Source organism: Desmodus rotundus, chromosome 13, assembly GCF_022682495.2.
Source record: "Desmodus rotundus isolate HL8 chromosome 13, HLdesRot8A.1, whole genome shotgun sequence".
Lineage (NCBI taxonomy): Eukaryota > Metazoa > Chordata > Mammalia > Chiroptera > Phyllostomidae > Desmodus > Desmodus rotundus.
Window position 1 is genome coordinate 85,565,671 of NC_071399.1, and position 22,631 is coordinate 85,588,301.

Consider the following 22,631-nt stretch of genomic DNA (forward strand, 5'->3'; position numbering starts at 1 on the left):
CTTAGTCAAAGGATACATTTTTCTATGAAAATGACCATTAGAAGCAATTTTTTAAGGGAAGTAGATGCCCTGGGCTTTAGAGATCTTACTAATTTTTGACTACTTTCTTGATTTGTTTACAGAATTTTTTCGAGAGCTCCTCGAAAATGCAGAGAAGTCCCTCAATGATATGTTTGTGCGGACCTATGGCATGCTGTACATGCAGAATTCAGAAGTGTTCCAGGACCTCTTCACGGAGCTGAAGAGGTACTACACGGGGGGCAACGTGAACCTGGAGGAGATGCTGAATGATTTCTGGGCGCGGCTGCTGGAGCGGATGTTTCAGCTGATCAACCCGCAGTATCACTTCAGCGAGGACTACCTGGAATGCGTGAGCAAATACACGGACCAGCTGAAGCCCTTTGGAGACGTGCCCCGGAAACTGAAAATCCAAGTCACCCGCGCCTTCATCGCTGCCCGAACATTCGTCCAGGGGCTGACTGTGGGCCGAGAAGTTGCGAACCGAGTTTCCAAGGTAATTGAAAATCTGATGTCTCTCTAACTGGCCTTCTGCTTTCACTCTGTTTATAAAACGACTGTTTCAAAGAAATTCAAGGTGAAAATTCTCTCTTGCAGTGGTTCTTGCTCTTAGAGAAATAAGCTAAATGTCAAAGCTGAATGTTGATTTTTTTTTCTTGCTTAGTGGGAGAGAAGACAGGATTCGAGGTGGTTCCATGTGATTTAGGACATAATGTCAATATTTATCAGCAGTACAGTAGAGAAGCTTTTTATCAAGAATGGTGCAAAAACAGGAGACTTGTAGCCATGACCACTTGGCATTTCTGATCCGAGTTTTAAGGATGATTAATACTTATGAAACAGTCTGCCTGGAGGTTGTGATCCCCTAGTAAGTCACAAGGCTCCGGTGAAGCCTGCAAGTGGGGAGCGGTGGCTGTTCACAATCCTGCATCTCTGCTTCTTTATCACCCTTGTCGAAGTGGCCCAACTCCTTAATCAGGCAGGAAGAACCTTTTGCTGACACCCCTAGAACTGGATTAGGGACAACTGATGAATGAATACAAAGGATGGATCCTGGCAGAGAATTCCTTTTGTTGTCCATTAGCTTTGTAATTCAATGCCACCTATTGTGTCGGGTTTATGAGAAAGATAAATCACTAGTCCACATTTGTATCTTTCCTTGAGGATGTCTCTACACCTGGAATGCAAAGAGTATTTCTTCTCCATTGCTGTCTTTAAGCATTCACTATTTCCTGTGCAGAGAATATCTGCCTTTGTTTGAATTCCTTCTTGACATTCAACGGCTCGTACAAGATGGGTTTGCCATTTATGAGGTCAGTCCAACAAATAATGAAAGATGAGTAATTTAAGAAGTAAAGTAAGAACAATACGTAACAGGAATCTGATATGATGTCATCCAAAGAAGGTCATATTTGTACAAAGATTATTGCCGATCTCAACTTTTTTATTGCAGAACCATGCCAAACACCCCATGTTTCTTGTAACTACTGATACTATTTTACCACATTTTTCCCCCTACTTTACTGTCTTCAGTATTTACATCTTGGCATAAAGTTCATGTATACTCTTAAAAGTGTTTCTCTGGACACTCTTGGTAAAATTCATAGCAAATCATTTTTAATTATTAGCTCCTAAAACATTTATTTGAGCATCTGAGATTGTTCGCAAGAAAGCTCCACAGGGGATAATCACAAAGGATTTAATACTATAAAGGGTATATAACTCTGATATTATTTTATTTATTTTTTATTGTATATTTATTACCATTTATCCCACTGTATGCTCTTCCACCCCCCACCCCCACCCCCACTCACAGCACTGTTGTCCGTATATTTTAGAGCAGCTAGAGTTGTTTATTTATTTTTTAATTTAGTCACAGAGGCTTCAGATTGAAGCCTTTGCTTTTGTTGAGCAATGAAACAAACATGCCACCAGCTTTTGAGAAACACGAGGTAAGGAATTCAAAGCGTGGATTGGTACATGCAACATCTTTGATTGCTTCTATTGATTCTGCCGGGGTGTGAATGATGTTTAAACGTGTATATTTTGGTCTGGAGAGGTTCCAGTGAGATAAGAGAATATTTTCTAGAGAAGTCTCTAAGAAACCACAGGGCAGAGTGCTGCTGAATCCTTTTTCTGAGGATGGCATGGACAACTGCCCAGAGATGGCACCCCCTTCGTCATCAGTCCCTGTCAGTCCGAGGCCTTTGTCGGCCAACCTGTACCGTGCTGCTCTTCACGGCGAAGGCTGACATTGTGGACTTGCCACCAGTAGAGTATGACCTTGAATTTTTTTCAGATGTGGTGAAGAATGTACTCTGCAACACAGAGATCTCATTTCCCCTGATTTCTCCATCACCAACATTCAATTGCAGAGTAGCTGGCTGCCATGGGTTTGCAATATAGTTTGTGGTCATGTGCCCATGGAATGTTCACGATTCAATACAGGTATTGGCTTGTCTGACCTAAGTGTTATTAGCACTGATCTACTCAAATCGTAAATCCCATGCTCACGTCTGGACACCACCATTCGATAGGTAGGTAGGTAGATAGATATAGATATGTGAATTTATAGACTTGGTTTAAAAGAAGCTGAGCAGTTTTTTCCCCAACAATTTATGACTCGGGGGTTTAAGTATTTTTACCAATGAATTTTCTCACCTAATGATTACCAAATGGTCTGTAGCTGACTAAACTAGATAGATCTACAAGGGCTATTTCAGCACTGGTGATTTTCAGCACCCCAACTATTTCTGGTAATAAGAGTAAAATATTACAAGAACTAAATATATAAAGAAGAGAAGCAAGATTGGTGTTTTGGTTTAAGCCCTTCATAAATCTGAAGTCTCCCTGTGGTGTGTTCATTGAGTGATTTAGAGCTGGCGGAATGATTGCAAAAGAGTTAAGGAATTCAAGGCAACCTTCCCAAATTGAGATCAACATTCTGGCTTATCTCCGGCATCTCAGTTTGGGGGATATTTCCTTGTTTTTTTCTTTCCATTCCTCTCTTCTCTTTAAGTGTTTTCTGAAATCTTGAAGGTGTCATTAACAGCTTCTAATTAATTGTTTTGACTGGAAAATTTATCTCTTTGGCAAAACTCAACAGTTTGACACAAATGTTTTGACACAAACATCAGATGGTAGTTACCTCCGGGGATCGGTTTGGATGTATCAGAAATGGAGGGTATACAGGGGTTTCCAAAGTTACCAATAACATACTGTTTCTTAAGCTCTGTGCTGAGTGTGTGTGTGTGTATGTGTTTTTTTAATACAAAAAGTTAAAGTGAGGTAAGACTTTACCATGTTCACCTATGACTCTTATCACCTGTGCAGATATGACCGAGTCCCTGAGCTGCCTCAGTTGTTTGTCAGGCTTAGGGATTTGTTAACCATTCACCTTCCACGCTACATATTGTGCTGGATGGTATCAGGCAGGCGTGGAAGGCAAAGCTCTAAAGGGAAGATAAAAACCATTTTTAAACCATAGTAGCATGGAGAGAAAGGACCCAGGCTATTTTCTAGCTTTGTTCTTTTATTAAATCAGCACCCTTACCCCCTTGTGTATATACATTTGTATCTGTTGGTGAGTGGAAACACAGGTCAGCGGTCCCCTGAGGGCTTTCCAGACACAGACGAAGACAGAAGGGGGGCCACAGACAGAGATTGTAACAGGCTGTCTGCTTAGACCAACATTTAATTATTCCTAATGAAGGCAAAGGAGGAAATAACTCCAGTGTCCTCACTGGTCCATCTCAATGCCATTTAAACCTAGAAGGCGTGACTTTCATACCTTTCTGCTTTAAGCAAAGTGACTTGTATCAGTAAACACTATAAATTGGGTCAACAATACCTGCATGAATGATGCAAGTCATTTCACAGATCCATTCCAGATGAATTAGGTAGGTAGTAGAACTTGAACACTGCCCAGTTCTGTCATGCATGTCTATCGATCGATCGATCCATCCATCCATCGATCTATCTAAAGTCTTCCTTATAGGTCATGAGTTTGAAAAGAAAGTCTGGCTTTTCCCCGTTAGTAAGACCAGAATATTCTTTATTAGTGGCCACCTGCTTACGTCTGCTACACCGACTGTGAGCAGCCTGTTCATGAAGAGCCTGGTAACTGGCTCATCCACGGGGCAAACAGCTTTGCGATAGCAGCGTGTGCCTAGAAAGCAATGAACAGAGAGTCAATGTTCAGTACACGTGGTTGACGGACTGTAAGGCTGAAAAAAATATTATCGTCAAGTTTGATAAAATGAAGGCTATGAAGTCCATTTATGCAGAGCATTCTCTGATCACAATAGGAAAGCATTCTGAAAAACTTACCATGAATATAATTTTCAGGAGAAATGGTGTTCAATTTAGCTGTTTGGTTTGGGGAAAGAATTTTAAGACATGGAGACCTCCTGGCATAGCTCTCACCTGGATTATTGGTTTGGTTCCTTCCATGGTGATCTTCTGATTGGAGTTAATTTGTGTGGAGTCACCCAGGACCACAAGGTGAATGAAACCTTGCTCTTGCTCTCGTGTGGCTAGTGTGTTCTCTCCTGCAGTGGCTGCTGATTCAATGCGGGTTGCTTCATGATATAGTGTTAGGAAGAATAAGTAAGCCTTTTGAAATTATCAATAATGCTTCTCTGTTTACAACTTTTAAATCCACATAAATAATATATGCTTACTGCTTTATGATGGTGGTTTGGATATTATACTTAGAAAGTACTGTGCAGTCAATAAATAAATAATTTCATGATAAAAATAGTAATAAAATGGTATTGGTACTAAGCACCATAACAACAAAAACACCTTATTAATATAACTCATTGAAAATGTATGAATTTTACTGTGGTCCAGTTGCTGTGATAAGCACTGGCAATCACAGGAATATAAACAAGTCCAGGTTAAGAAGAAAAGAACATTTCTCCTCAAGAATAGCATGTGGGAATTTTACAGACAAGCATAGAGCATTAAGAGAGAGATCCCATTTTGATGAAAACAATTTGGTTATTTTCATTAAAACAATTAAAATATTTTATTAATTTGTGTTCTCTTATGAACATATAGTTTAAATGTATGAATTTGGAAAATGGTTGTTATAAGAAGGGGCTAAAAATTGAGGAAAATTAAGTCACTTATGTTTAATATGTTAAAAACTATCTGTGTATCCTTTCTTCTCGTTCTCTTTCTACCGTGTACCTGTTTCTACCACCTATACTTGTGTTGGGCTATTTTATCTTAAAATTGTAAAATCTATTGGAATACCATTAAAATGAGCACTGTTCTCCCATTGAATTAGTTTTTGAAATTATTTTCATACTGGAAAAAGAAGTTAAGCTCCTTAACTGGGTCTAAATCTAACATAGCTAGAAAAAGTTGGGAAGCCATAGTTCTAACAGGTATAATCTTCCTTTCTCCTAAAAAGTGAGATGGAGTGGTTATAAAAACGCAGCATTCATCTGATCTAAATGTAGATTCTTTAAAAATAGAGGTATGTTGAAGATTTAGCTCAGTTCTCATGAGGAAACATCTATTCAATGTATTTTATATGTCAAGTATTGTTGGTAAGTTCTTGAAATACAAAGACTAAGCAAGTTAAAGTCCTTGCAAGTAGTAATTTGAAAGAGAGAGGTAGAAGCAGTGTTGATATAGAATGAGATAATTGTGCAATAAATGTTTTAGGAACAGAAAAGGAGAGGCACTTAGCTTCGTCTTGGGATGCAAGGAAATTGTCAGTGGTAATAGAAGCTTGACCCAGGTGTTGAAGGATGTGTGGGCAGATGGCGAAAGCAGCTAGCATGGTGAAGAATGCTTCAGGTAGAAGTGACAACTGAGCAGAAGCACAGAGGTGCAAAATCAAATGATGTGTGCAGAGTCGCAAGCCTGTGGTGTTCCTGAGGCATAAAGTACAAAGCAATGAATAGCAAGAGAGAAGGATGCAGGCCTAACCTGAATCCTTGAATAAAAACTATTCCATAATGATTTTGCTCAAGTCTATTTGTAGAATATATTTTTAAAAAGAGACTTTCTGTGATTAGAAGTCTTCCAGTCCTTTTAAGGGACAAACATGTGCTGAGCACCTACTAGGTGCTGGGTATTGTTCTATAAGAAACAAGAAGTAACAGTGGATAAAATTGTCCTTGAAGAATTTACGGTCTATTCAAAAATTCAAGTGGGGTGCAAATGATCAGTGGAATGTGTATAAAATACTATGTGAATCAAAAGAAATGCATATTTTCTTCCACCTTTGGAAATTGGAAAATGCACCTAAAGGTAATAATGAGACTTAGATTGAAGGATGCATAGGGTCTGACTGAGGGAGAAAACATGTAAGGCTTCTCGCCAGGACACAGCTGGTGCAAAGGCACAAATCATGAAAAGTCATGTTTTTGGAGATGAGGCCAAGAGGTAGATTTGGACTATATTATGTGGGTCTTATATTTCAAGTTAAAAAATGTAAAGGACTTTGCATAGGTAAGGGGGTATCAGCTAAGATTTTTCAAAAGACAAATAGGTGATCAGACTCTTACTGAAGAGAAGATGGTCCAGGTGTAGGGCAGGTACTTCTCCATTAAGGGCCTTTCAATCTGCTTGCGGGGAGAAGGGAAAGGTGAGAGAGTCCTTCCTGTACCCACACTTTCCCCATTCCTTCCAAGTAACATAGTCAACAGGCCAAGGAATCATATTTGGGGAACAGTGATCTGAACCCCATCCTTGACATGAATGACAAGGAGATAGGACTGCACTGGCCTTCAGGGAATTTTAAAGAGGTATAAATTATTTAGCTTGAAGGTTATTATATTAATAAAAGTTTGAATTCAAGGAGCATCCTTGTCTCCAGGACAGACAGATTCATAGAGGAATCCAAACAAACGGGCCTTACTTAAATTCCCCGTTTACTACACCTAGCGTATGCCTTCCGTCCTACTGCATTTTCCTACTGTTCATCAAACCTAGTACAAAAACCTGAGGTTGAACCTTTCCTTTGGGTATTTATTTTATTATAAAGGCTTCCGTGTCATGTTAAACATATATTAAGTAAATATGAATGCTTTCTCCTGTTTTAGAAAAAAAAATAAGGATGGTCCTTGGGATCCTGAGCTGGTATGGGAGAGAGTGATGCCAGGGCCAGTGATGGGAAACCATCATGACTGCTGATGAGCAGCGATGAGACCTGGGGCAAAGCAGATGGAGTGGAGTAGAAAGTACCTCTGAAGATGAACACAAAAAGCAGCTCCAGCTGTACCCCCAGCATCCAGCACAGTTCCTGGCCCAGTCTGTCCCCATTTAGCAACAGTTGTCAGCCAGCTTGGTGGTTTGAGAATCGCCAACACGTAAATGTTCGTTGGCAAAGGAAGGTAACATTTAGCTAGAGAAAGAATAGAACCGGATCAGATGAACATCAGGGAGTATAAATATTTAAAGAGGATACAGGAAGGGAAGACAAGTGACCAGAACCAGAAAATACCATCATCCTAAAAGTTAAAAGTAAGAGAATTTCAAGAAATAGGGTAATCAATAGCATCCAATGTTGCAGGTAGGCAGGTGGGAGGGGCAAGGAAAACGGACCTTTGGATTGAAGAATTAGATGTTAGTACCTACAGCCAGGGCAGTTTGACTGGAGTGGTTCTAATCATTTGAGGAGTTAATTATGTTTCCCCTTCATATTCAAGAACAGGCTGGACTAAGTATGGTCCATGCAGTTGTGTTCAAACATGAACAAGCTGTTGCCATTCTTCAACAAGTTAAGTACAAAAATTGAAAAGTATTAAAAAATCTCGAGAGCCATTTTAAATTGCCCCGACATGCCAGATACCACCCGTGGGCTCTTCCTGGAATGCCGTTGAACTGAATGAGTCCCCGCTGGTGTGAGCTGCATGTGTGTGACGCTCCGCATGGTCTGGTGTCCGGTCATGGCCTACTGAGAAAAGCCAAATGACCAGCAAACGCCTGCCCAGCCCATGTGAGCCTCACACAGATAGTTTGAGATGTACCATATTTTGGAACAATGCTAAGAATAGGGAAATAATGAATATATTTCACTTGATTCTTTTGGAGTGTTTGGGCTTTCTCCTTGTATACAGCTTCCCTTTACCCCTTTTTTGTGCCTTCCTGCCCCAGCCTTTTCGCCCCTGGGGTGCATTCTCTATGTTTACAACCATGAAGGGCTTTCCTAAACCTGTTCAATTGGCATGTCTACCGCTTTCCCGGGCCCCGGAAGTGCATGCACTACTCTGGGGTCATGGGAAATGTGTGGTACAACCAAACATTTTTGTTACTAATAGGGAACATCCACTGGTGAACAGTGCCAGTTAAGGGATCCCAGAATTTTTTTTTTTTTAAAGCCTAAGGATAAAATGCTAGTGCTGTAACTCAGAGAATGTGTCTTCTAAAACGGATCCGTTAAAGGAAAACGGACCTGACGGTTTATCCCTGTGTCAACGCCGACTCTGTTCTGGGATATTTACCCTGAATGTATTTATGTTTCTCCTACCAGAGGGTCCATGAAACAAGGTTTGAACGATAGTCGTGCTGTAATTACTTTCACATGCAAGAGCACGTGCCAACTGCTGACAGGAGACTTTGCAGGCTGTGTGGTGTCACAGGCTGAACCTGCAAGTTGGGAGGATTTCTCTTTTATTGTCCCATCTTCAGAGATTCAGTGTTACAAGGACACTCCCTGAGGTAATAGCGGTGCAGTGTAGAGGTTTATGAGCCAAGATATACATCAAAAGGGATTTTAATAAAGCTCGACAGATATATTGCATTAATAGTGCTGACATAGTGAAGCAGGACTTATGTAGGGGGTGTGACATATTGGTATTTTTTAAAACGAGGTATTAGGTCATACAGATACTTGATTGTAAGATAGACGGAGGGGATATATTATTACATACCACAGATTTTCTCCACTGTTATCTTTGTGATTACAAGCAAGGGTTATTCCCCTTCACCTATATGCATTTTACCTGTTCATCTTGATAAGTGATAGTCAGTGCAAACTCAACGGGTGAATCCCACATGCTTAGAAAATAGCAATTATCCCACATCAAAAATCTGTGTTTTCTTGTGTCTAAATGAAGTAGCCAAGAATGTAAAAGGACAATTTGCAATGTCAGTAATAGGATAATAGCAACTTTGACATTCAGGTGTAAGTAAAACTGTGGCCTAAATCAGTAGAGACTTCAAGTTAACATCAGTTGACACTGGCATAAACAGATTTTTAAAATATTTTATTTATTTATTTTTAGAGAGGGGAGGGAGAGAAACATCAATTGGTGACCTCTCACATGCCCTCATCTGGGGAGTGGACCACAACCCAGGCATGTGCCCTGACCAGGAATTAAACTGGTGACCTTTTGGTTTGCGGGGCCAATGCCCAACCCCACTGAGCTATACCAGGCAGGTCTGGCATAGACAGATTTTAAAAATTCATTTTCACCCTTGAAGAAATGTTCTGTATGTCAAAAATGCACCTGTCATATTTAATACTCAGAAGATAGCAGGATTTTATATCCAAATGTGGTCCTCAAATGTTGTAGTTCATGTTACCAAAGAGGCCAGGAAGGCAAACCTTTCTATGTTCATTTTGTGTAAATTATGACAATTAAAAATGTTCACTCAACATTTAAAGCTTTCATAAATATGTTAATTATGGAAACATTATTATTCTGCACACTATTTTCATAGGAGGTAGAAATGAGTCTCTCCATAAAGAAATGTAGTTGTTTAAAAATAAGGGGTGTCAAAACTTTCTTCATTTGCTAGCTCTCTAAAAACACATCTTTTGCTAAACATATGTCTCTATTTGAGGCAACATTTATTTTACTGGTTTTCAATAAACATGGATATATAATTTAGTAAGAAATAAGAGGTTATACAGTGATTTTAAAAATCGCAGAGAACCAAGCACTCTGCAGAGGTCCTCTTTCCTTTTTTCTTAAAGTGTTGTTGCTCCAGTTAGAGGCTGGGCCAAGGGGAATTCAACTGTACTTACAGCACTTTATTGCAAAGACAAACCAGAAGAGGTTCAAACAAAAATCTCCACTCTAGCTTACATCACCTGGATATCTATTTTTCTTGGTTGTAAGAAAAATAATTTTATGCATTTTTACATTTCTCTTTCTGATTATGAAAGTCTATCAACCAAAAAGAAAAGAATGTTGAGAATGTAGAAGACTAGAAATGTAGAAATCTAGATGAAAATAAAATAATCCTAAATTTCCATTACCCAGAGATAACATGTCAAAACTTTGTTTCTAGTCTTTTTGTACCTATAATACATTTTATATTGTATATGACTAAATCATGTGGAATTCTTAATATTGGATTCCACTTTTTTCACTTTAAAATTGTAAGTATTTTCCCACATCAGTAGCGTTTCTTTTTAAAAAATCATTCTTACTTCTTAAACATTTATTTTACACCCAACGTATTAGTTTGCCGCTAATATCAATGGGGATTGTTTTCCAATGGTCAATCCCTAGACATTCGTACTAAGAGAAGTAAACCTCTGTCATAAGTGGTTTATCTGGACGTGGGTGTTTAGCTGTACCCATTTTGCACCTGAATGTCTGTTAGAGTTCCAAAACTTCCTTTCCATACATTTAACTGTTTAAATTCTCAATAGATTTATAAACAGTCCAGACATTTACATGAATTAGAAGCATTTTTTTTTTCAAAAGGGAAAAAAGATACAGACATAAAGTGGAGGTAGGGATGAGGCTGATAGGAAAACATTGGTTAGAACGCCCTGGACAATACTCATCAGTGGCCCAGAACCCTGGGTCATAGCCCCGCTGCACACTCGTGCCAACTGGCACACAGACGTGTGTCACTTAGCATGAATTCCCTAAGTGTTCAGATAATGCTGTAAAATCGGGAGGATTAACATAAAAATGTGGATTGTACATCTTGGACAATGTTACTACCTGGGCATGTGTTCTGCATGGCAAGCGTGAGCTGGAGTTAAATAGTGTTTATGGACTAGGTTTCTTTGACCTTGAACATCCATTTTGCAGGTTGAAACCCATGTTCACTCCCGGAACTGGCTTGGTTCTGAAATTCATGTTGCTGTCTCTCTATCACGGTTATTGGCTCTTTTTCACATAATAGAGAAGCGATTCTCTGCACCTGCCTTCATTAAGTGAAAAATAAGTAGGGCTATGTTTCAAGGAAAAAATGCTAAAAATAATAAAGATCATTTTTGTAAGTTCAGAATATTCTAAATATTTAATATGCAAATAGTAGCTGTTTAATACATACAGTCAGTGAACCTCACAGGTGGTTATTAACTCCTTAGCAATTGCATTTGCAAACCCCCCGTTAAGCTTTCTATGAGGCATCGCTAAGAAGTAAACATCATTCTTTAATCAAAATAAAAGCAAACCAAGAGCTGAGAAAAAAAATCTCTGCTACTCCTGACTTTGCCATCAGAAAGTACTCTTCGCTTTAATGCCTGCGGAACGTCCTTACGATGCACACGGAGAGAAGTTCTCTCCTGATGAATGGGACCTGAGCAAGCACAGGCCTGGAATTTTCCTGATCAATGTCATCGTAACGTCATCCACATTATCAAGTGCTCTTCCTAACGTAAACGGATGCTAACAGCTATTGAGGGCTTGCCAGCCACGAGGCTAAGTACTTGCACACGTTAATGTTTAATCCTCATAACAAGCGTGTGAGAGGAGTGTGGTTTTTCTCTCATTTGTTAGATGCAGAACCGGTAGCCTGGGCTGTAAATCCACACTGCCTCTCACAGTGTGGCTTTTGTCTTTGAATGTGGCAGCCTGGCATCGGGCAGTGTTGCCCGGTAGGAATATGGGGGGAACCACATCTGCAGGTTAAAATTTTCTATGAGCACATTAAAATGAGAAGAAAGAAGTGATGCTAACTTTACCAATAAATTTCACTGAACCGAACACATCCAAAACATTGTCATTTAAGTATGTCATCAGTACAGAAATTATTAATCAGATCATTGAAGTGTTTGTATAAAAAACCCTCAAAGTTTGATGTGTATTGCGTACTCCCAGCAGACCTACGTTTTGGACCAGCCGTATTTCACAGGCCCAGGAGCCACGTGGGGCTGGTGGCTGACATTTACACAATACAGATGTGTCATTTTAATGCAGTATCTTCCTATTTAAAGTATAGAATTTTAGGAACTCACACCAGGAAGCCTGAACTCTCGTGCTTGATTATTTATGCAGTTTCCCCAGTCATAAGGAAAATAGAGAAATATTCTTTGTGCAATATGTTTTGGACCCTGACTGGAACTCTGACCTAAATAACGAGACTCTTTATAAAGAGATTTGCTCTTTCCAGTCCCTCAAAGTCCCTGCAGGTGGCACTACTGGTGTCCCTAAGTGTAAAAAACATCAGGAAGGCTGTAAATCACCACAGATGAATTAATCTGTGGTTTTCGACCCTCTCTGGGGTGGCAGATGAGATGAATGAATGCAGAAACTGACAAGTACCTGTGGATGCCAGCATCCAGAGTAGACACTACACATGCCTGCCTAACTGTTATGGGGTGGGGGGCGCGCATGGAGACACTGGGCTCTTAATAATGGGTCTTAATGCTCATAAAGCTGGCTCATCACTAGATCACATAACTCAAAACCACCTGACTCCCTTGTGTTCAGAGATATTTGAGCGTATTCCCACAATTTGGGGGTAAAGAAGCTATTTTTCAGGTAAAGGCACTGAAGCATCAGTTCTTGGATTTCTCACAAAACATTTAAGCACATAGTTTTTAAAAGACACTAGGGAAGTCGGTGCATTTGTATGTGGGTGCATAAAGTGATGCACTAGGGTTGACAAAGCCAGCAATGTTCATCTTCCCCAAATGCCTGGCACTGTTAGAAAAGAGCTTATCATGAAGGGATCCTATTCAGTAAGTCTTCTTACAACACTGATGACTTTCATCCCCGCTCTGACTTGTTCTGGGTGGGTCTGCCCTTGTGAGGCAGAGGAGCAGGCCAACCTGGCATGGGCGCCTAGCTCCGGGACAGCCGCCTTGGTCTGGACAGATGCAGCTCTCCCCCTGGGTCACAGGACCATAGTGCTCCAGAGCTGACTTTCCACTTATTTTCTAATTCTATTCATTAAATTAATTTAGAAAATATAAACTAATTTATTGTGAGGCTGAAAACCATTTGCCTCAAGAGAGCCCAGAATATTAGGTTAGTTTTTTTAGCACGACTTTGACTCAATTTCAGGAGGCAGGCAATTCAAGGGCAGCAGTCCCATAATTTTAGCTTCCCAGAGTCATTTTTTCTCTTCTTTCCTTTGCTGAGTCAAAAGTGAATTCGAGAGTTACAAATATGTCAGAACATTTCCAATGGAGAGTAGTTTGTGGATCATTTCCGTCCATCCAGTTCTTATTCCAACATCCACAGTTGCATCTCCTGTTTGATGCTCGGGGACCCTGATAATTAATGTATCAAAAACTGGGCTCAACAATTTAAAGCAGCACCATCACTCTGTAGCCTCTTTAGGTCTTTTTCTTTCTGCATTGCCTCCATCTATATTTCTCCCATTTCATTGCCTCAGTTTCTGCTGAAATCTCAACTCTGATCCTCTGTACTTTCTTTCAGGCATCCTAAAACGTCGTCGTCACATCCTATTTTAATTAAGTCCTGTTCATGAATCCCAGCAGTGTTTTGCTGGCCAACGACTCCAATAATCTGGAATGTTGACAGTGCTTTGCTTTCTTGGTAGATACAAACTTGAAATGGCAGATTCCCACCCACAAGAGAGACAGGGCTGAAGTCAGTAGCCTAGCTGACAGTCTTCAATTTCTCTCTCTCCTTACTGCCCTGTATTATTTAGTCCCAACTTACTATCCAGTTTTATTCAAGCAAATTTATCCAAGCTTTGCCCACATGAAAGTTTCCATGACAGTTTCTCTTGTCATTTTCTTTATCTGCCATGCCCTTCTCCCCATAAAATCAGCTCTTCTTCCTCGCTCAAAACTTGCTAAAACTTACTTGTTGACCCTTCTAATGTCTCCAGGAAGCTCCTTATGGCCCAGTCTGTTTTTCGTCTCAGTCTCTGTTCAGAACCTCTGTACTATGCTTTTACCATGTTTCACGGAGTTCTTCCTATGTTGCTTCGAAGTGTCCATATTTACCTACACGATGGGCCCCTTCACCCTGAAGATTGTAACTTAGTACCCATGGAAGGAATGTGCTTCCTATCTTTAATATTCCTCAAAGCAAGCAGTAGCGGAATCTGGGTATGGTAGCCATCGAAATAATGTTATTGCTGCCCTTCTATTATTTTTTCCTTTCTTTCAGTCTTATCGTGCTTGGAATGGTGGGGAGGGGTCGTGTCCATAAGTGACATAACATCTCCAACTTTATGGTACGTAGTGTCCTAAATTTTTAATGGTTTTAGAAAAGGATGTAATATAGGTCCTTCTAAAATTCTACCCCTCCCACCAAAAAAAAAAAATTAAATCAAATACTCAGCGCATGTGGTTACCCAACAGACCTATAGCTCCATTGTACATTAGTTGGAACATCCATGCAGAAAGACACTGCATGGATGTTCCAACTAAATGACAACTAAAAGATTAATGACTGAGTACAGGTTGAGAAGCCAAGCATTTCCTTAGCAATCACCTAGACAATGTATCAATAGTAGCTTGAGATCTGAAGAGTAATGAGTCTTCATCTGTATTCAGACTTCCAAAATGTCTGTAACTATATCGTCTATCTATACATAGATATAAATATCTATACAGTTTCCCAAGTTACTGCAGCAACTATTCTTTCACTCCTGTTTTTCTTTTGTCTTCAAACTCATCTATCTAAAGGCTTCTTGGCTACGTGATCACAATTTAGTTGAGGGAATCATCAATGGAGAGAAATGTGGTTTCACTGTCTTCAAGCCTCACCACCGTGGATTTGCTTAAGTGTGGTTAAATAGAAGGGAAAGATGTGCCAAGGAGCTGAAATCTTGGGAATATTTTTGCTGCGTGTTTTAAGAATTATTAAAGAGAAAGGAAAGACATGAAGGGAAAAGCAACTAATCTCTTCTGTAAAGTGCTCACATTGTGCATTTACAATTAAGCTGTTCTGATTTCTGTAATTAAAATAATTTCCTCTGAGAGGACTTAATAGTTCATGCCCATCAGTAAAAAAAAAAAAAAAAAAAAAAAAAAAACCAGAAAAGCGTTGTTGTCATGAATGAACGATTGAGAGGAAGGTCTTATTCACATGCTTAGGCTCCTATGAGAAATCTCTGAAAACAAACTGAGCATGGAAAAGACAATCTGTAAGGTTCACCAGGGGTCATTTTAGTAATCCATGGGATACGCCAACTCATGCATATATTTATCCCTTCATTCAGCAAGCACTTATTGAGCACTGACTCTCTGGCAGGTGCAATGGGTACAATGATGAATGAAGCCTAGCCCTGCCCTGAAAGAACTCCCATTCCAAAGTGTGTAGCACACAGATGACTAGTAGGGGGTGGTAAGTGCTAAGACATGGATCATAAGAATGTAGGTGTTGACATCTGGTCAAGATGGAGAGGTAGGTAAATACACTTCACCTCCTCACACAACCACTGAAAGAATACAACTAGACCTCAAAACAAATCACACCTAGAACTGTCACAAAATTGAGCTGTATGGAAGTCCAAAACCAAGGATCTGAAGAAGCCACACTCATCCAGATGGGTAGGAGGAGCAGAGACATGTGGAGACGGGCAGAAAGGTGGTAGTGGCCAAACGGGCAGTCCCACATTCACATTTGGAGGGTTAAAATCAGGAGGGATACCTTAGGAGCAAGTGATCTCAACCCCAGGCCAGACTGCACAGCACAGGGTTCCAGCACCAGGGAGAGAAATCACCATAACTTCTGGCTGTAAAAACCACTGGGGTTTGGGGCAATAGCACCAGGGCAACAGCTGGAAGGTCACCAGTTGCAAAGGACAATTGTCAGGCAAACCTCCAGAGACCAACCAGTGGCATTGTACTCTCTCTGAGCCCTCTCTCTACACAGAGCCACAAACTGGTGAAGCGGGGTACCCCACCCTGGTGATTACCTAATGCCCTGCCCCACACAATTTACCGGTGCCTTTTCTACAATAGGCCGTACTACTAAGACAAGGAGTCAAAACAGTTCTACCTAATACACAGAAACAAATACACAGGGAGGCTGCCAATTTGAGGAGACAAAGAAATATGGCCCAAATGAAAGAAAAGAACAAAACCCCAGGAAAACAACTAAATGAAACAGAGATAACTAGCCTATCAGATGCAGAGCTAAAAACACCTAGTGATCAGCATGCTCAAAGAACTGATTGAGTATGACAACAAAATAAAAATGACCCAGGAAGAAATGAAGGTTACATTAAACACTAACTGAAATAAAGAAAAATCTACAGGGAATCAACAGTAGAAGGGATGAAGCTGGGATTCAGATCAACAATTTGGAATATAAGGAAGAAATAAGCATTCAACCAGAACAGCAAGAAGAAAAAAAGAATTGGGGAAAAAAAAAAAGGATAGAATAAGATGCCTCTGGGACATCTCCAAATGTATCAACATCCAAATCATAGGGATGACAGAAGGAGAAGAGAAAGAGCAAGAACTTGAAAACTTATTTAAAAATAATGAAAGAAAATTTCCCTAATTTGGTGAAGGAAATAGACATACAAGTCCAGGAAGCACAGAGAGTCCCAAACAAGTTGGGCCCAAAGAGGATCACACTAAGACACATCAAAATTAAAATGCCAAAGGTTAAAGATGAAGAGAGAATCTTAAAAGCAACAAGAGAAAAGCAGAGAGTTACCTATAAAGGAGTTCCCATAAGACTATCAGCTGATTTCTCAAAAGAAATTTTGCAGGCTAGAAAGTACTGGCAAGAAGTATTCAAAGTAATGAAAAGCAAGGACCTACAACCTAGAATATTCTATCCAGCAAAGCTATCATTTAGAGTGGAAGGGCAGTCAAAGTGCTTCTCAGACAAGGTAAAGCTAAATGAATTCATCATCACCAAGCCATTGTTACATGAAATGTTAAAGGGACTTATTTAAGAAAAGGAAGATCAAAACTGGATAAAGTGGTAACAAGTTCACAACTATCAACAACTGAATCTAAAGAAACAAACTAAGAAACAAACAGAACAGGAACAGAATCATAGATACTGAGGTCATTTGGAAGGTTATCAGCTGGGAGGGGGAAGGGGGAGAATTGGGATAAAGGTGCAGGGATTAAAAAGCACAATTGGTAGGTACACGACAGACAGGGGGAGGTTAAGAACAGTATAGGTAATGGAGAAGCCAAAGAACTTATATGCACAACCCATGGACATGAACTAAGGGGGGTTACTGGAGGGAATGGGGGTACCAGGCAGAAGGGGGCAAAGAGGGAAAATTGGAACAACTGTAATAACATAATCAATAAAGTACATTTTTAAACAAGAATGTAAGTGTCCATTGATAGAAGCTGATCCCAAGACCCTTTTTGCTTTAGAATAATGTATTTTGCCAGTCATCAATTTAGCTTCAACAGGGGTATCAATGGAGATATGAAAATTCACTGCTTACTTATTTAGAAGATAAAACTACATAAATAATTAGTAAATTATTATTGTTTAGGCACAACTTACAGATTACAATTACTAGGAATATTTTATTGTACTTTATTATATAAGTATATAATGTGAATACACACTGGTGGGACTTCACCTCTGGACATTGAGATCTGTGTGGAAAAGGGCTGGTCGAGCAATCCACTGGCAATTAAGTTGAAGGCTGTAGGCCTTATTGCCCTGTGTAGCATGCCCCTAGGTGTTTTTTGATGTGGCTTGGGAATCTATCCGTCTGCTACTTCTGATTGTAACTCATATCATTGATCTCTCCTGTAATTCGGGGATGACACAGCTTACTGTTACTCTTTGTTAAGCCAGGTTTTTGCTCATTTCATAAATCACTTCAAATTCCACATACACTCTTGAGCAGTAGGATACCTGCATGCTTAGTGAGTTTCCATGGGCCTCGTAGAATCAGACTTGAGTGTTGAGCGGTTTCAGGTACCTACATCTAACATGCTGCGCTTTCTTCCACAATCCATAATTGTAATTTTGGCACTCGTGATGTTTTTGGTGTTAATGGTATTACTGCCAGAAATAATGGACGCCCTGCTGAAGTGATGGCATTCACAAGGTTCTCTACTGAAACCCACATTTAATTGGCATGTGTCCTAGAAAAATTGGCACAGCACCTTGTTGGAGGGCACAGTGCCACCTAACAGGGAGGAAATGCGCCTGAAAAGTGGTCCTAAAGGGAGTCAGCTGGAAGTGTTTGAGGCTCTGGGGAGTACAAGGAAGTAAATACTCTCATGAAAATATTTTGCTGTGTTAATGCAAAAGTTCATATTGATGATATCACTTTTCAAAGATATCTCAGGAAGGTTGGTGTACTCTTTTGCTAACTTGGAAGAATAAATTTTAAAGTTTAATGATATAGTAAAGTTGCAAAACAGCATAATGTTTATATTTGTATTTATGCTAGTTTGTTAAATCAGTATTCTGTTGGCTTTAGTATGTCACAGCACATGGTCACTGGGCTTTCATGTGTGGAGTAGAATGAGTAGGGAATGTTGTTCCTCTGCCACTTCTTACCTGGTGACATTTGCTGAGTTACCTGTCCTGTGGAGTGAGGATGATGAGAGCTGGGGATGAAGGATGGTTGCAGGACATAGAAATATGAGAAAAGTGGTTAACCAAAGTGAGTTTATATCATTATAATTATTAGGTGATATTAAAGATTTATGTAAAAATGAAACGAAATATACTGCAAAACAATCAACAATAAAAACCCACCAAAGCAATTAGCAATGTAAAAACTGTCATTTTCTATATTATGAATAAGATGATCCTGTATGTACTAACTGTCTAACTGTATCTAACTGTATCTGTTTCTACTTAGAGGAACAGACTTTCCATATTTGCACTCTGGCCTTACGATGCATTGAAATAGACTTTTTCAAACAAACAAAAACACACAGAAGTCACCATTTCTCATGTTTTCTTACTATGTGTGCAGTATTCTTTGGAAATGCATGCTTTCTAGGCTGCGAGTAAGGTACCCATGGGGCTGAATCTGAACTGCAGGGTAAACACCTGCTCAGTTAAAGAACAATGAGAGCTGGTGGTCATCTTGCGAGAGAGAATTTGGTCTTAAATAGAAACCTAAAGTTTAGTGGACATCGCACTCTGTTCTTTTCTTTAAACACCCTCTAAACAATCAATTAAAGCCAAAAGCAAGTGTTTCAGATAATGTCACGATTTCCACTGGACAATTTCAAATTTAGTAAGTCATGGTCCAATATTTCTAATATAAATGCCAGCAGTTCTTTCTAACGGAGAGTCTGCAGGATGAAGTTAAAGGTAAAGACTCTCTTATTCATCAGTCTCTTTACCTGTCCAATTAATAATGGAAACCCACTGGCAAGAGAAGATTTCTTTCTCACAAACTCAATTCTCGTACACATTGTTTTATTATTGATTGTACTTGAGAACAGCCTGTGCTTCTGTTACTTGCACTTTTATTGTTCCCTGAGTGTTGACTTCAAAATTGTATTTCTTCTCTGTTGAACCTTTCGCAAGACTCTGATCCATTTTCCATCCTAAATGGTGTTTCACCCACTTGCTGATTGGCTAGTCTTTTCCCAGAAGAGAATTGCTTTGTGCTTACTATTAAGGCCTACTTTGGTACAAAAACTTATATTCCTGATCTTAGTATTTCATAACTTTTAATGTTACTCAGATAACATATGTAATGATATAAAGGGGTTTACATACTAATTTAAAATTCAGTAGGAAAGATAATTACTGATATTTTTGGAAAAATACAGAAGAAGTATTAGGAATAATGTTCTGTTTATATTATCTATTGCCTCTTCTGCTTTGTCATCAACAATGAAAAGAAGTGTAATCTGGAATCCAAAACATGGTCCAAGAATAAACTGTTTAAATGGTTTGAGTTGTTTTAAGAAAATGAGTCTCATGCAGTATAATTCCAGTAGGTTATATGACATACTCGCTTTTCTATGTAGCTGCCTATATGTCATATTTTCTCCTTGGAAAATTGTACTGGTGTGCATAGTCTTAGCACCACTGCGGTAAAGGGCCCATTCCTTTTGTAAGTAAGGTAACAGTCGGTTCCGTTTTCCTTTTACTATTCTCTAAGTAAGTTTTATTACCTTTCAAATACTCTGTAGAGATAAAAGTTTATGCCTTTTTCACTGAGTAAATCTTGCAACATCAGAGTCTTTCATCGAATTTTGTACATTCATGGTAAAATTTTCTAATAGACCTTTCTATAAAATGACATAATTACTATATTTTTTACTCCTAAAATCTTTCTTTGAGATGAAATTAAAGAGATCAGTTTTTAAATTTTACTATCAATATATGAACACATGTAAGCAATCTGCTTCCTTTCTCTGGGTCAATTCCTTTAGACTTACTTTGTGACAATAAGTTTCTCTCTGTGAAGTAGTATAGTTGATCAAATTCAGCCTCCATTCATGAGTCTGGTACATTTTAATGCGATGTGAATACATTATACCAAGTGATACATGGTAATCTATTTTCTGAATTTTTTTACTGGGTCTCCGGAAAAAAAAGAACAAACCCATTCTTTATCATATTATTTTCCCAAATTCAAACTATTATTGTCCTGTGTTATGAAAATGTTTAAATATTCTATGTGAACACTATTGAAATTCACAAAACTGCTGAAGTTAATGAGACAAACTAACATGTTCTGGGGACAAGATAAAATGACTAACTATTGTCAGATGTCAGAACGGCTTTCGCCTTTTCCATAAATCATGGTGACACTGTCATTATCATATGTGATTAATGACACTTCTTGTTGTGAATCTGATTACAACCATAAAACAAAGAAAGTAAAGAGGAAGTCACTCAGGAACACCTTGCATGAAGAGGCTGAGATGCCTTTTCCAAATGGTCATAACTTGATTGCTCAGCAAGTCCATTAAACACAATTTACTGAAACTCACAGAGACCTAACAGAAACTTTCCTGGTGATACTCAGATTCTTCTCAACGATTCCTTCATAAAAGCTGAGTGAACAGTTTTGGGAACAGTGATAATCTCTTCCTCAAATCCTTTTTTTTTTTAATTTGTAAAGTTCCAATTCCCTGTGTATGGTAACAAGGTACCTCCTACTAAAAACAAATCAAAACAAAAGGTTTTCATTCACAATAGTAGACTTTGAGTTACTCGGATATAACATTAGACCCTAGCATTTTGAGTAAATGTTTTTTTATATGCTTTTAGTTCTTCAAGTTCCAAATCACTGTTATCCCCTTACATAGTGAACTTACATATTTTTGTTTGAATTTTATTGTTAAAAATTCACTGTATTTCACAGAAGGCCCAAGTGAAGGTATTCCTGGCATTACCTATTTAATATGTAAATTATCAATACTTAAAAATAGAAGTTTTGCCACCTATAAGCATGGAATATTATATTTTAATTATAAACTATACAGTCTTCATATCCATTAATTATGAACTAATCCATTAATTATGCATTCTTTGTTTCATTTTGTTATTTATATAAATTGACAATAATAAACCTACTTTCATTAGAATAGTCTGTCTTTAAATTGTCTGCCTAATTTACCTTCCCACCTATATGAATCTAAATCAGATTTATTTCTCAGATGAATATGGTCAAAGGATATATGCAAAATTATCTAACTCCCAACTCATGCCAAGGATAAGGCAAAAGTAGCCAAAATGTTTTAAATCCTCTGGACATTATCATTCAATAATTTTAAACTGTGCACTGAAAACTTGTTTCAGTTTCTGCGAGAGTCACAAGCAAGGCACGGACCCTCACTGTAAACATTGCACAGTAAGAGACGTTGTCATGGAAGCTACTGAGGAAGCTACAGGGAAAGGAGCGAACTGTGTCGCAAGGGGATTTACACAGCTCACACCCATGGGAAGCTCTGCATCGGGGCGGAGGGGCGAGTTGGTGAGCATACCTGCAAAGAGCCCTCAGACACCGAGGCCGGGCTCCAATTGCACAAATGAAGATGAGTTTCCCAGGTGGACGCTGTGCGGAAGGTTATTCCACACAGACGGGACCAGGAAGGGCAACGGTGTGACAGGCGTGCAGCATAAATTACAAGAACTAACAAGTTGGAGAGACCCCATCTGGACTGTGAGTCTTGACCTGGTCATAGGTCATCTTCATGCCTCTTTAGCCAACCCATATACCTGGTTCATTGTGTCACTGTTTTAGACAAGAGTGTTTAATTAGGCAAAGCAAAAATATTTATGGAGTTAATAAAAGTAGAAGTTGAAGAAAAATGACAATAACTACCTTTTCTCATTGCCTCTGCTTGCTACCTATTCCTAGTTGTAAATTCTTGTTCAGCATTTCCTATATTATAATGGTGGGACAATACCCCAGCTGGTGTGGCTCAGTGGATTGAGTGCTGACCTGTGAACCAAAGGGTCACTGGCTTGATTCCCAGTCAGGGCACATGCCAAGGTTTCAAGCCAGATCGCTAGTGGTGGGGGGGCATGCAAAAGGCAACCACACATTGATGT

At 39.2% G+C, this 22,631-nt stretch overlaps 1 protein-coding gene across 1 annotated transcript in view; it reads left to right on the top strand.

Moving 5' to 3' along the window:
• GPC6 (glypican 6) overlaps positions 1-22,631 on the top strand; it is a 1,001,808-nt gene that overhangs the window by 504,512 nt on the left and 474,665 nt on the right. The window contains exon 3 of the mRNA XM_024567031.4: positions 123-514. Coding sequence (XP_024422799.2) covers positions 123-514 — 392 coding nt within the window. The remainder of the gene's footprint in view (positions 1-122; positions 515-22,631) is intronic.